The following is a 12,315-nucleotide window of genomic DNA, read 5'->3' on the forward strand; positions in this document are numbered from 1 at the left end:
GCTAAGAGAGTGCTAGAGTGATAAACCTATAAATGCTTCATAATACATATTGTTGTAAGTGCTCTATGTAAAAAAAAAAAAGACATATTAATATACAAATCATGTATTTTTTATTTTGTGATAATGCATTAGTTCTACCAATACAAATACTGCTAACGCGTTTATTAATCTTAGTTAATGTTCATTTCAACATTTAATATGTTATACATTATTAAATCAAATGTTGAATCTGTTAACATTATTTAATGGACTTGAGCTAATAATATAAACTAACAATGAATGAACGTTTGCAAACATTAATAAATACTTTAACAAAAGTATTGCTCACTGTTAATTAGTAATTATACGTTACTAATGGGGCCTTATTGTAAAGTGTTACCAAATTCATTTTGTTATAATAATTATGTTCTAGAATCTAGATCATTTGTTTAAACATCAATGTATACAGTTACAGTATGTCTTTAACTGCAGACAACGTCATCTGTTCAAAACACTCCCAACAATATGACTCAGAGGAATTATATTTCCTGGCTGAATGAATATTCACAGAAGAACAAGTTATTATTCAAGGCTCGTGAGTCCACTAAGATGGATCCAGGAAACACTACTCAGTGAGTATTTAAACGTTTGCACACATGGCTTCTGATTCACAATGTCCTGCTGAGAAAAGATAGAAAAGTACAGTACTTTTTTTATGTTAAAGGGGTCATATGATGCGATTTCAAGTTTTCCTTTCTCTTTGGAGTGTTACAAGCTCTTGGTGCATAAAGAAGATCTGTAAAGTTGCAAAGACTAAAGTCTCAAATCCAAAGAGATATTCTTTATAAAAGTTAAGAGTCAGCCACACCTACCTAAAACGGCTCGTTCTAACACGCCCCCACATGTCTACGTCACGATGTGGGAAGATTTGCATAACGCCACCCAAATGTTCACGCAAAGAAAGAAGGCGGAACTTTTATTCTCGCTGTAGTATTGTTGTTGCCGCCACCATATCGTGAAGACGCTGTGTTTCGTTGTGAAAGCGAAACTACTTTGTTTGGTCTTCCAAAAGAGGACGATATCCGCTTCGTCATGCCTGGAGCTGATCCGTGCTGGTCGCTGAGGAAATACATCAACTTCACGCTGTGGATCACCGGATCGGCTTTCACCGTGGACGAAGCGGAGTCCAGCCCGGGGTCGTCACATGTGGTTGCCGCAAGCCCTCCGAACACTTTTTATATATTTAAAGCGAGTTTTTTGGGCAGTGTAGAGTAGGGCTTGTTGTTTGTCATTTCTCCGATCACAAATGCAGACAGAGTTTTATGTTTACGTGGTGCGATGCAACGCAAAGCGTAAAAAGACAGTATAAGTCATTATAATCAGTAATTATGTCCCCACTGGATGCAACAAATGCCTCGTTTATAATGGGTTTTAATGTTTTTGTCTCGTCGCTCTGGCCGGACAGGGCATCATCACAGTATGGTGAGGGGCGTAACATTTCCGTCACACGCTTGAGGTATTCGGCCAATCACAACGCACTGGATAGCTGGCCAATCACAGCACACCTCGCTTTTTTTTCAGAACGATGAGCTTTGTCAAAATCGACGCGTTTCAGAAAGGCGGGGCATAGAGGAGAAACAATAATGTACAGTATGTGGAAAATAATGTTTTTTTAACCTTAAACCGCATAAACACATTTCATTACACCAAATACTGTTCTTTTTAGCAGCATCATATGACCTCTTTAAAATTTATATACACATACACAAAATGAATTCCAGACCCTAGCAGGAAATAAAACCAGATTTTCTCTTTTATCTGTTTTGCAGATTGAGTACTTATGTTTGTAAGTACGTTTGTGGTGATAGAGAGTTTCCCGAGGCTTATGGAAAAAATAAGAAGGACGCTAAAGAAGCAGCGGCAAAATGTGTTTATAAAGAGCTACTCGAAACACAAGATGCAGAGGTAACAGCATTTATCTACTTGCCCTGTCTATTGCTCTAATTTATGAGTTTTGTTTGACATTTTATTTTGCATTTAAGGTCTTCGATGGGAACAGCAGTAGACCACAGAGGTCAGAGGTTGCATCTCGTAGGTAAATGATAAACAAAATTGTGATTGAGAGTAATTGACTTTTATCAGGGCTTCTGTTTCTGCTTCAGATTAATCTTCTTAAAAGAAGTAAACAAAAAAATATATAGAAATTTTATTTATACGTTTATTATCAGAAATATATTAAAAAATATTCATTTTCATTTTATATTTGGAAATTTTCATTCTGGATGTAGTTTGTGTCTTCATGAGATTTGGAGAAATGTAGCACTGCATCAGTGTCTCAGCAATGGATGCTCTGCAGTGAATGGGTGCCGTCAGAATGACAGCTGATAAAAACATCACAATCCAATCGTCTGCAATAATATCGTAATTGTTGTTTTAATGATGTGCGATTTGACGTTATCGCGTATTTTGCAAAAACCATTCAGAACACCCCTACAGAGCGCACGCATACATTACATGAAGTCTAGACTAGTGCATGTGTGCATTTAGAGTGCGTTCTTTCACTGCATGATTCAGTCTATTAAAATGCCTTTAGAATGATCACAAATTCAAGACATGGGGGCAGAAAATTCATGTAGCCTAGTTAATCAATTTCACACGAAGATGCCGTTTTTCTCCAAAAATTACGATGATTACAAATGTGATATTGATTTCTTACAACAGTTCAATAAAAAGTTAATTTAGACACCATATTACCTGTTTTTGTTCTATTTCGACAACAGAAATAATTCCAAACACAGCCACAGCGCTGTTTTGCGTCTCTGAGCAACATGACGGTGTTTCGTTCCTGAATGAATCACTCGTTTAAATGACTCTGTTCAATCGCAATGACTCGGTTATTAAAGGTGCCATAGAACGCATTGATACAATATTTTAAATTGTTCTCTAATGTCGCCAGAGTGTGTATGTGAAGTTTTATCTCAAAGTACCCCACAGATAATTTTTTATAGCTTGTTGAAATTGCCACTTTTAGAGAAGTAGGAGTCTCCATAGAGAGACTCAGAAGAGTGCGGCGCTTCAAGAGCTCATGCTCGCGGGCATACCGGTGTTACGGTTTAACTGGTGGTGACCGTGTTACTGACCTCACGTTGCTTCCAAATGCAATTTTGAACTACCACATTCCTATTTAAGATCATTCTGGTAGCACGTGAGAACAGGCAGAGACAGTGGTAGCTTTAGCAACATTAGCCTTACAGAGAGCAAGAAGCTCTTTTGGAAAACAAAATATGACACGTGATGTTTACTTTGTCTGGAGTCTGGAAGTTTGCGCACAAAGCATTGGTATCGATACCTCTTTCAGAAGCAATCTTTGCACAACTCAGCGCTGATCTGACCCTTGTTTGTGAGGCAGTCCGGCGTAAAATGTTAGCACAAACGTATAGGACTTAACTGTTTTTTTCCCGGGACATTTCCTTTGAAAATGAAATTTAACCACCGTGTCCTCAGCGGTCTATGGAGACTCCTATGTTTGTTGGTGCATCCCAACCCATGACACTTTTAATGGCTCTTTGGCGCTGACATTGTACCTCCAGCAGCTACAGCAAGAAAACAGTAATGGCAGACCGCTGCTTCTCACTCAGGGCTGTGTATATGCTAATAGGGCAGAGGGCGGGACTTTCCAGAGTATGACGTCATAGTAGTGAGAAATCTGGAACTGCTAGTGTGGACTGTTTATGATTTATTGGGATTATAAAACAATGAGTGGGTGGATTTTTACCATTATAGGCTGGTTGTTTTCACACACTGCGGTCACACAACTGTGTTCAAACACCTTATAAAAGTGATTTTTGCACCTTTAACAGTGACTTGCTGGCACCTACTTGCGGTTTTAATTTCACATTCAAAGTATCTTTTATTATTTAAATAATTTCAAATATCAGTATTCAACGTTTTATGTTTAATATCAAAACATTATTTATGCATTTGTAACTGCATGTTAAATGCATTCATGTCTTGCATTAAACAGTGTGTATATGCATCTAAATGCCACTTCAGATGCAGCTTCTGTGTTTCCTCTGCATTGCAAAGATGAATTTTGTTGATATTGATTTCATTTGCTTGGTAACAGCCCAAATGTCTTATTATTCTAATTCACTGATTAAATTTAAGAATTTGACTCAAAACGTAATGGACAAATGGCTTTATAAAGGTAAAAATGCCCATAAAAATGTAAAAATCAGTTTCAACTTATTGGAAAAGATTAATTTATATCACTGCTGTGAACTGACCACACCCTCCATATACAAAAACGCAACTGCAGTGTTTCCAAGTCCAGAAAGGAGATCGGTAAAATAGTCCAACATGACATCATTGTATTCAGTGTTGTTTACGTTCTGGGGTACTCTCCATAATGGTGGAAGACGGTAACTCGGTAATGTTGTTATTGTTTTCTTTGCAAACAAAAAGTATTCTCATAGCTTCGTAAAATTACAGTTGAACCACTGATGTCACATGTATTTTACATGTTTATTTTACCGATGTCCTTACTATGTTTCTGGACCTGGGAACATTTCAGTTCTGTTGCTGTCTATGGGAGGGTCAGAGAGCTCTCGGATTTCATCAAAAATGTATTAATTTGCGTTCTGAAGATGAATGACGGTCTTATGGATTTTTTGGGTGTACTAACCCCTTAATGTCTTAAGAAGACAAAAGCTGCATGTTTGTATGAAATAAATCCACCATTAAGACTTTTTTAACTTCAAACCATCGCTGCCAGCTAAAATACATCATCCATAATAACGTTTCCTCCAGTGAAAAAGTCCATCATCTGTTGTCCTCTCACATCAAAATCCACACACATATTTGTTTAGACCTGTTTAGGATTATTTTGGCTTAGTGCTTGATCTGTACAGATGGCATTTTTACTGGAGGAAGCGTTATTATGTACTCATATGTTAGCTAAAAGCAATAGTTTGAAGTTAAAAACGTCTTGATGAATTTGTTTCTTACAAACACAGCTTTTGTCTTCTCCAGACATTAACTGATGGACTGGAGTGCTGTGGATTATTGTGATGTTTTTATCAGCTGTTTGGACTCTCATTCTGACGGCACCCATTCACTGCAGAGCATCCACTGCATTTGCATTTCTCCATATTTGGCTGAATGCATATGTTGAGCTCATTTTGACATCTTGTCTTTTGTATTTAAGTGTTAGCCTGGAATGTGCCAGTTCCAGTTTTGCTGATGAATCTCAAAGTGCCACGCCTGACAACAACTACATAGCACGTCTCAATAACTACAGCCAGAGACATAACTGTGTGGTTGATTTTGAATTAGTGGAGAAGAGAGGCCTTCCTCACAACCCTGAGTAAGTCTTGAACAGGCCATAGCTATGATTTGTTAGAGTTGAAATGGAAAACTGACATGTTCTTTTTCAGGTTTGTATATAAAGTTGTCATAGACAGGAAGGAATACCCTGAAGGACAAGGAAAGAGCGCAAAAGAGGCAAAGCAACATGCTGCTCAGCACGCTTGGAGCGAAATTAAGGAGCAATCTGGAAGGACCACACAGGCAGGACGCTTCAGAAATACCTTGTATTTGGTTTAGATGTTAATGATGCCATGTTTATTAATGCACATGCATGTTTTGAATGAACAGAGTTCTGAAGATGACAGCTCTTCACAAACTCAAGAGACATCGTAAGTTCAAATGAACAAAATAAAAATGCATATTTACATAATTTATCATTCTGTCATGCATGCTGTGCATGTAATTTTTAATAGTTTACTATTGATCTGTTTTATACACTCCTCAAAAAGCTCGTCTGAAACTCCCAGCTCAAGTTCTTTCATTGTCTTCAAAGACTCATCTGCTGTCAGTTCTCCAATGGCCGTAAGTCCGGTAAGTCCAGTCTGCAATGCTGGTAGCATTTGCATTTTTGACTTGAAAATATTTCACACAGTAATATATTATAGGCTATCCATCTCATAAAACATAAACATATTTTAGTGTATTATATATATTTGAACTTATGAAATCAATCTGTGTTGCAGAGTCCGCTCGATGTGAAGCCGAAAAAAAAGTAAGCTTTTACAGTTGTTAAATTTTTTTGATTTATATTTAGTTAATTTTTGTATTCACATATTTTTAAATCATCAATGACACAAATTAACAAGCTAAATTTTTTTTCTTTTAGATTAGCACCAAATTTTAATCTGTCACCAAAGGACCTGGCCAGTAGTAAAGAGGTATTCCAACATTTTACCAGTAATGGAGAAGCAAATAAATACAAAATAGTTTTAGCTGAACAAAAAGTTATTTCTGAAATGAGTTACATTTTTCCATGACAAATGAAAAAATACAAAGAAATAAAAAGAAAGGTGATGGGCTTGCGACACGTCAATTCCCACATCCCCCCTCGTTCACCTAAACCTCCCATGTCTAGCCTTCAGAATGAATATTTTCTGCCTCTCTACCTGGGGTGCTAGCTCACAAGAGGATGTTTACAGAGGTTCACAGAGCCTTATTTACACATATCCACAGCCCCTTGCCTCAGAGCCACAGCCAGCCATGTACAGAGCACAAAAAACGTGACGTGACATGTGGCCAAGTATGGTGACCCACACTTGGAATTAGTGCTCTGCATTTATCCCATCCAAAGTGCACACACACAGCAGTGAACACACACACACCGTGAACACACACCCGGAGCACACACATTTATGCTGCGGCGCCCGGGGAGCAGTTGGGGGTTCGGTGCCTTGCTCAAGGGCACCTCAGTCGTGGTATTGAAGGTGGGAGAGAGCGCTGTACATTCACTCCCCCCACCTACAATCCCTGCTGGTACGAGACTCGAACCCGCAACCTTTGGGTTACGAGTCCAACTCTCTAACCATTAGGCCACGACTTCCCCAAAAGTTCCAGTTGCTCACTAATTCACACAATATCAGCAGCCCTTTGCCTTAGAGCAGTCTAATGAGTCTAAAGTCCAATGACACCAAGGCTAGGCTAGGCACTTGCATGTCTGTAATACTCACCTGCTACATCATATGTTGTACTTACTTTCATGTCAACTCTTAGTTACACTTTATTTTGATAGTCCACTTTAGACATTCTACTAACTATAAGTAACTTTGCAACTACATGTCAATTGATTCTCATTAATTTGCAACTACATGTCTACTAACTCTCAGAGTAGACTGTTAGGTTAGGTTTAGGGTTAATAAATTAAGTTGACATATACTTGCAAAGTTTCTGATAGTCAGTATGTTGTATGTTGTGGACTTATCAAAATAAAGTGTTAGAAGATATTAAGCAGACAGTCTACTAATACTCTGATACCTGCTAGATGACATGTAGTTACAAAGTTACTTACTGTTAGTAGAATGTCTAAAGTGGACTATCAAAATAAAGTGTTACCCAACTCTTATTAGATATTTGGGATTGTGATGTTTTTACACAGTGGGGATTTTATACATTCCCCAAAGCTTGAGATATTATGCAGTGTTGAGAGACCGACTCGAATAAGAAAGTCTTGGGTTACTCAACGAAGAGGGAACGAGACATTGCATACACTGCAATTCATTCTTGTAATTTCAACTTTATTCTCGAAATATATTTATTCAACTTTATTCTTTATTATGAGAATAAAGTCGAAATATTTCGACTTTATTCTTGTAATTTTGACTATTCTCTAAATATTTCGTATTCTTGAAATATTTCAACTTTATTCTCATAATTTTGACTTTTTTCTCATATTTCGACTTTATTCTTGTGATTTAGAATTTATTCTTAAAATATTTTGACTTGATTCTCTTAAGTCGTAATTTTGACTTTTTTTCTCAAAATATTACGACTTTAATCTCGTAATAATATTTATTTTTTTAACGTGGCACCAAAACGCCGTCATAGTTTTGAGATCAGTAAGTACATTTGAAGATATTTGACTCATTTAAACTACAAACAATATTGCTTCAATACTTTTACAATTTACATAGCAAAGTGTTTTTCACATAACAGTTGAGTAGCAATATTGAACCAAATACGCTTAGAGCACATGACTAAGTAGCATATGAACACTAAAATGTTAGCGATAACAAACAGCTTGAGTTACACGCAGATGTTCTCATGCAACAGTATATTTGCTCAAGAAAATGACTCTATCCTACCACTAGCGTCTTGATGAACACATTGTGGCTTCTCCCAGTTGTCCTCAAATTAACTTTTTACTCCCAAGTTCATATCGCAGATTTTCGCAATCTTTCTCCTTTGGTTTAATAACCAGTAACACCGTCTTGGGTAGGACAAGTCCATCCACTTTGCAAACAAAGAACTCTCTGCACGCTGGTACTCGCACACACACCTGCTTCTACATGGATTCAACTCCTTTGCTTCTCCCACATTGCGCTGTGTGCTCACAACCAATAGTTTCCATCATTTTGGTCTCAAGGCTAAAATAATTTTATCCAATAGATTTGTGTTATATAGAAATACAAGACTTTTTTTCTCGCAATTCCAAATTAAGCTCAACAGCTAAATTTTTATTTTATTGTGGGTAAGTCAAGTGTTGATTTGAGAAGGCTAAATTAATCAAATACATAGTCTTGCTGTCGGACTCTAGGTAGTATATATATATATATATATTTAACAAACAAAAAATACTCTAAACTTAAAGAAATGAAAATAAATATTTTAATATTAAAAACAAAACTGCTTAGATTTGAGGCCTGTGCAGTGCTTTATTTTTTGTCATAATCAGGATTTACCAAAGCATAGTTTTTTGTTATGTGGTGTAAGAAAAATTTACTATGTGTTTTATATTTTCTTTTATTTCTTTTTTTATTATTTTCTTCTAATACTTTCCATAGGTTGGTCCTAACATGAATCTACGAAAACCAGCAAAGCCATCTGGAGGTCAAACTTCAAACAAAGCTACAAAGTCAAGGTAAATCATATTACTTTGTGTTAATCACCATAGCTTCTGCAAAGTTTTTTTCTTTTTTCCATTAGAATGTTTTGAAGATGTTATGTTCATCTTTGTAGGTTTTTAGAAGACTTTGACTCAATAAATCCGATTGGCAAAGGTGGCTTCGGCCGTGTTTTCAAGGCAAGACGAAAGCTTGAGAGCACATATTATGCTGTGAAGATAGTGACGAGTACAAAGTAAGGAACTTAAGTTATTTTATCATCTTTGTCTTTAAATAAATAATAAATAATTTGATAGTTGCAAAAACTTGATATGTGTCCTATAGGTTACATCATCCTAAAACCTGCCATTTTAAATAGGCTTCACAGTAGTTGTGTCAATATGATGTCCAAAAAAGTTATCTAAGCCAGCAGCTAACTAGGTCTTAAAGGGTTAGTTCACCCAAAAATCAAAATTAGCCCATGTATTACTGACCCTCAAGGCATACTAGGTGTATATGACTTTCTTCTTTCAGACGAATCAGAGTTATATTCCAAGCTTTATAAGGGCATGGGCAGGTGTTTTTGTTCAACAGTCCAAAAGTAGTCAAATAAAGTGCATCCATCCATATTAAAATGTGCCTCACGTGGCTCCTGGGGGGGGGAAGTGAATAATGGCCTCCTGTAGCGAATCCATGCGTTTTTGTAAGAAAAATATCCATATTTAAAATGATATAAATAGTTCTGTGTAACTTCCGCTAACTGTCATATGCTCATTCACGAGAGACTGCCTTTCCGGCAGATGAAGCAGGACGTCGGCACAGCGCAGCGCATGCGCATATGAGTCTCGCCAAAACCTACGTTTGTTTACAGGAGCAAAGGAAGTAAAATTTCCTTAATTTAGCAAAGGAAAACCAGTCTCCTCTTGGCTTATATCGAAATCCTCTGACATGCTTCTTTACAAATCCTAGTTTTATGCTTCTAATTCGTGACCGGCGTTTTATTCTGTTCTCTCTCTGTCGCGCTTCCGCGTTCGTCACTAATCACCGGCGCTTATGTGACGCATACGTCCTACGTCATCCACCGGAATGTCTTCCGCCTACGACAGTCAGCAGAAGTGAGAAAAAGGTGTTTATAATGTTTTAAATATGGATATTTTTCTTACAAAAACACATCAATTTGCTACAGGAGGCCATTATTCACCCCGCCCCCCGGAGCCATGTGAGGCATGTTTTGTTATGGATGGATGCGCTTTATTTGACTACTTTTGGACTGTTGAACAAAAACACCCACCCATGCCATCGTAAAGATTGGAAGAGCAAGGACAATTTTTTATATAACTCTGATTGGATTCGTCTGAAAGAAGAAAGTCATATACACCTAGGATGCCTAGAGGATGAGTAAATCATGGGCTAATTATCATTTTTGGGTGAATTAACCCTTTAAAACAAAATATACAGCAATGCAACTTTATTTTTGTACTACATAACATAATGTCATTATATATATACTGTATTTCCCTAGAAAAGCTCGTCGTGAGGTCAGTGCTTTGGCTAAGTTTACTAACGCCAACATCGTCCGCTACTACTCATGTTGGGTCGAGGACACGGCATACAGGCACGATTCTTCAGAGAGCTACAGCCTCTCAGAGTAATTCACCAAAAACAACTCTGTGACAACTTTCTGAAACAAACTGCAGTCTCCAGCTGTAACATGTGTATTTGTGCTGCTCTCTCTGTCTGCTGGCTTTAGTTCTGGCAGTGACCCGGAAACAAAGTTCCTCTACATTCAGATGGAGCTTTGTGAGGGAGACACGCTTCATGCCTGGATTGATAAAAGAAACTCTTCAGATGTTCATGACCCAGAGAGGAGGAAGGAGGCAGCACAGATCAACAGGCAGGTGCTGAAGGCCGTGGAGTACATCCACAAAGAGGGCTTGATCCACAGAGACCTGAAGGTGGGCAGCTCACTAAAATGAGTTTTCATGCTCTGACACAATTAACAGTTGGCTCCCTTTTAATTATGTGAAAATCTGTGAAATTCCTCTGTTGCCTGACTGTATTCATTAATTGAATTCCTCTTCCTGTCATTTAAATATAATGAAATTTCATAAATTTTTCTGCCTATACATTTTATTTTAAATATTATTAACATATGTCTGGAAATTTTGCCATTTGTGTATATGCTTATATTTATGGCTAATTTGCACATCCCTAAATTCAAAATTGAATGACAATTCTCCATCCTGTTTGCTATCGGAATTCTTTACCCTTTCACAAATCACAGCCTAAAAATATCTTAAATTGGAGCAGAAAGTCTTAAATTCATAAAGTCATGGGGCCCTATTTTAAAGGGTTAATTCACCCAAAAATGAAAGTTTTGTCATTAATTACTCATCCTCATGTTGTTCCAAACCCGTAAGGCAAGGCAGGGTCCTTACACGATCAACGTCCAGAAACTTATCAAGGAGATCGGTAAAATAATCCATGTGACATCAGGGGTTCAACCGTAATTTTAAGGAACTACGAGAATACTTTTTGTGCGCAAAAGAAAAAAAATAACGACTTTATTCAACAATTCGTGTCCTCCGTGTCACCCTAGCACCATTTTGGAGAGTATCCACTGAACGCAAACAGTGTATGCTGTTCTGTGTCAGCTGCACCACACGGATACGTTTTCTACGTTGTTTGTGCTTTGATTTGAACAATTTGAATGATTATTCTATCAAAAGGGTAAATGCAATAACATTTCATGTGTCCTTTAACCAACCTCCACTGACTATACACTGACGTAATTTAAAGGGGTCCTATTATGCTCTTTTACAAAGTCTTGATTTTGTTTTGGGGGTGTACTAGAACATGCTCTCATGCTTGGTGGTTCGAAAAACGCAAATTTAAAAAAAATTAAATTATTAAAATACCTTTCTCCCCAGCCTGCCACAAACGGCTCGATTAGTTCCGGCTTTGATGAAGGTCCGCCTTCCGAAAAACAAAATGTGTTGTGATTGGTTAGCTGTCCCAGTGTGTTGTGATTGGCGAACAGCTTAGATGGTGTTTCAGTACTGCCACGCCCCCTTTCTCCGTCTTTCAACAAAAGCTTAATCCGGCACTACTCACTCATGTTGTGGAAGCTGTCCTCAGTAAAACGCGCAGCACACAATAGCAAATTTGTGTTGTAATGCTCAGGAACAGAGTTAAAAAGTAAATTGCAACCAACCGCTTTCGGAAGCCCAAACAAAGACGTTGGTCAAGGAGGTGAAAAAAACAGCGTTTCAGGCGGTCGCGCACCAGACGAGAAGCGCAGCGTCGCGCCACGTCTTTAAAATTCGAATACATTATTTTCTATGAGTGTAGGCACACCGGCGGCTCTGTTCGGCGTCTGTCTGCGGCGCCCAGCCACGTCGTGTTGTACTTGTAAGAATTGTTCTAGACCAGC

At 37.7% G+C, this 12,315-nt stretch overlaps 1 protein-coding gene across 4 annotated transcripts in view; it reads left to right on the forward strand.

Annotated features, from left to right (window-relative positions):
• The first annotated feature begins 478 nt into the window (after positions 1 to 478).
• The window catches only part of LOC107557728 (interferon-induced, double-stranded RNA-activated protein kinase-like), a 44,637-nt gene continuing 32,800 nt past the window's right edge, over positions 479 to 12,315 (forward strand). For 3 of the 4 annotated variants that reach the window (XM_016241246.1, XM_016241249.1, XM_016241250.1), the window contains exons 1-13: positions 479 to 611; positions 1,809 to 1,944; positions 2,022 to 2,074; positions 5,186 to 5,344; positions 5,415 to 5,547; positions 5,635 to 5,675; positions 5,796 to 5,877; positions 6,030 to 6,058; positions 6,173 to 6,224; positions 8,844 to 8,920; positions 9,019 to 9,138; positions 10,405 to 10,530; positions 10,633 to 10,837. In XM_016241246.1, coding sequence (XP_016096732.1) covers positions 505 to 611; positions 1,809 to 1,944; positions 2,022 to 2,074; positions 5,186 to 5,344; positions 5,415 to 5,547; positions 5,635 to 5,675; positions 5,796 to 5,877; positions 6,030 to 6,058; positions 6,173 to 6,224; positions 8,844 to 8,920; positions 9,019 to 9,138; positions 10,405 to 10,530; positions 10,633 to 10,837 — 1,320 coding nt within the window. In that variant the 5' untranslated portion in view covers positions 479 to 504. The remainder of the gene's footprint in view (positions 612 to 1,808; positions 1,945 to 2,021; positions 2,075 to 5,185; positions 5,345 to 5,414; positions 5,548 to 5,634; positions 5,676 to 5,795; positions 5,878 to 6,029; positions 6,059 to 6,172; positions 6,225 to 8,843; positions 8,921 to 9,018; positions 9,139 to 10,404; positions 10,531 to 10,632; positions 10,838 to 12,315) is intronic. The other variant, XM_016241248.1, reaches the window with a different exon arrangement.

Source organism: Sinocyclocheilus grahami, unplaced genomic scaffold, assembly GCF_001515645.1.
Source record: "Sinocyclocheilus grahami isolate Dianchi unplaced genomic scaffold, SAMN03320097.WGS_v1.1 scaffold616.1, whole genome shotgun sequence".
Taxonomy (NCBI): domain Eukaryota; kingdom Metazoa; phylum Chordata; class Actinopteri; order Cypriniformes; family Cyprinidae; genus Sinocyclocheilus; species Sinocyclocheilus grahami.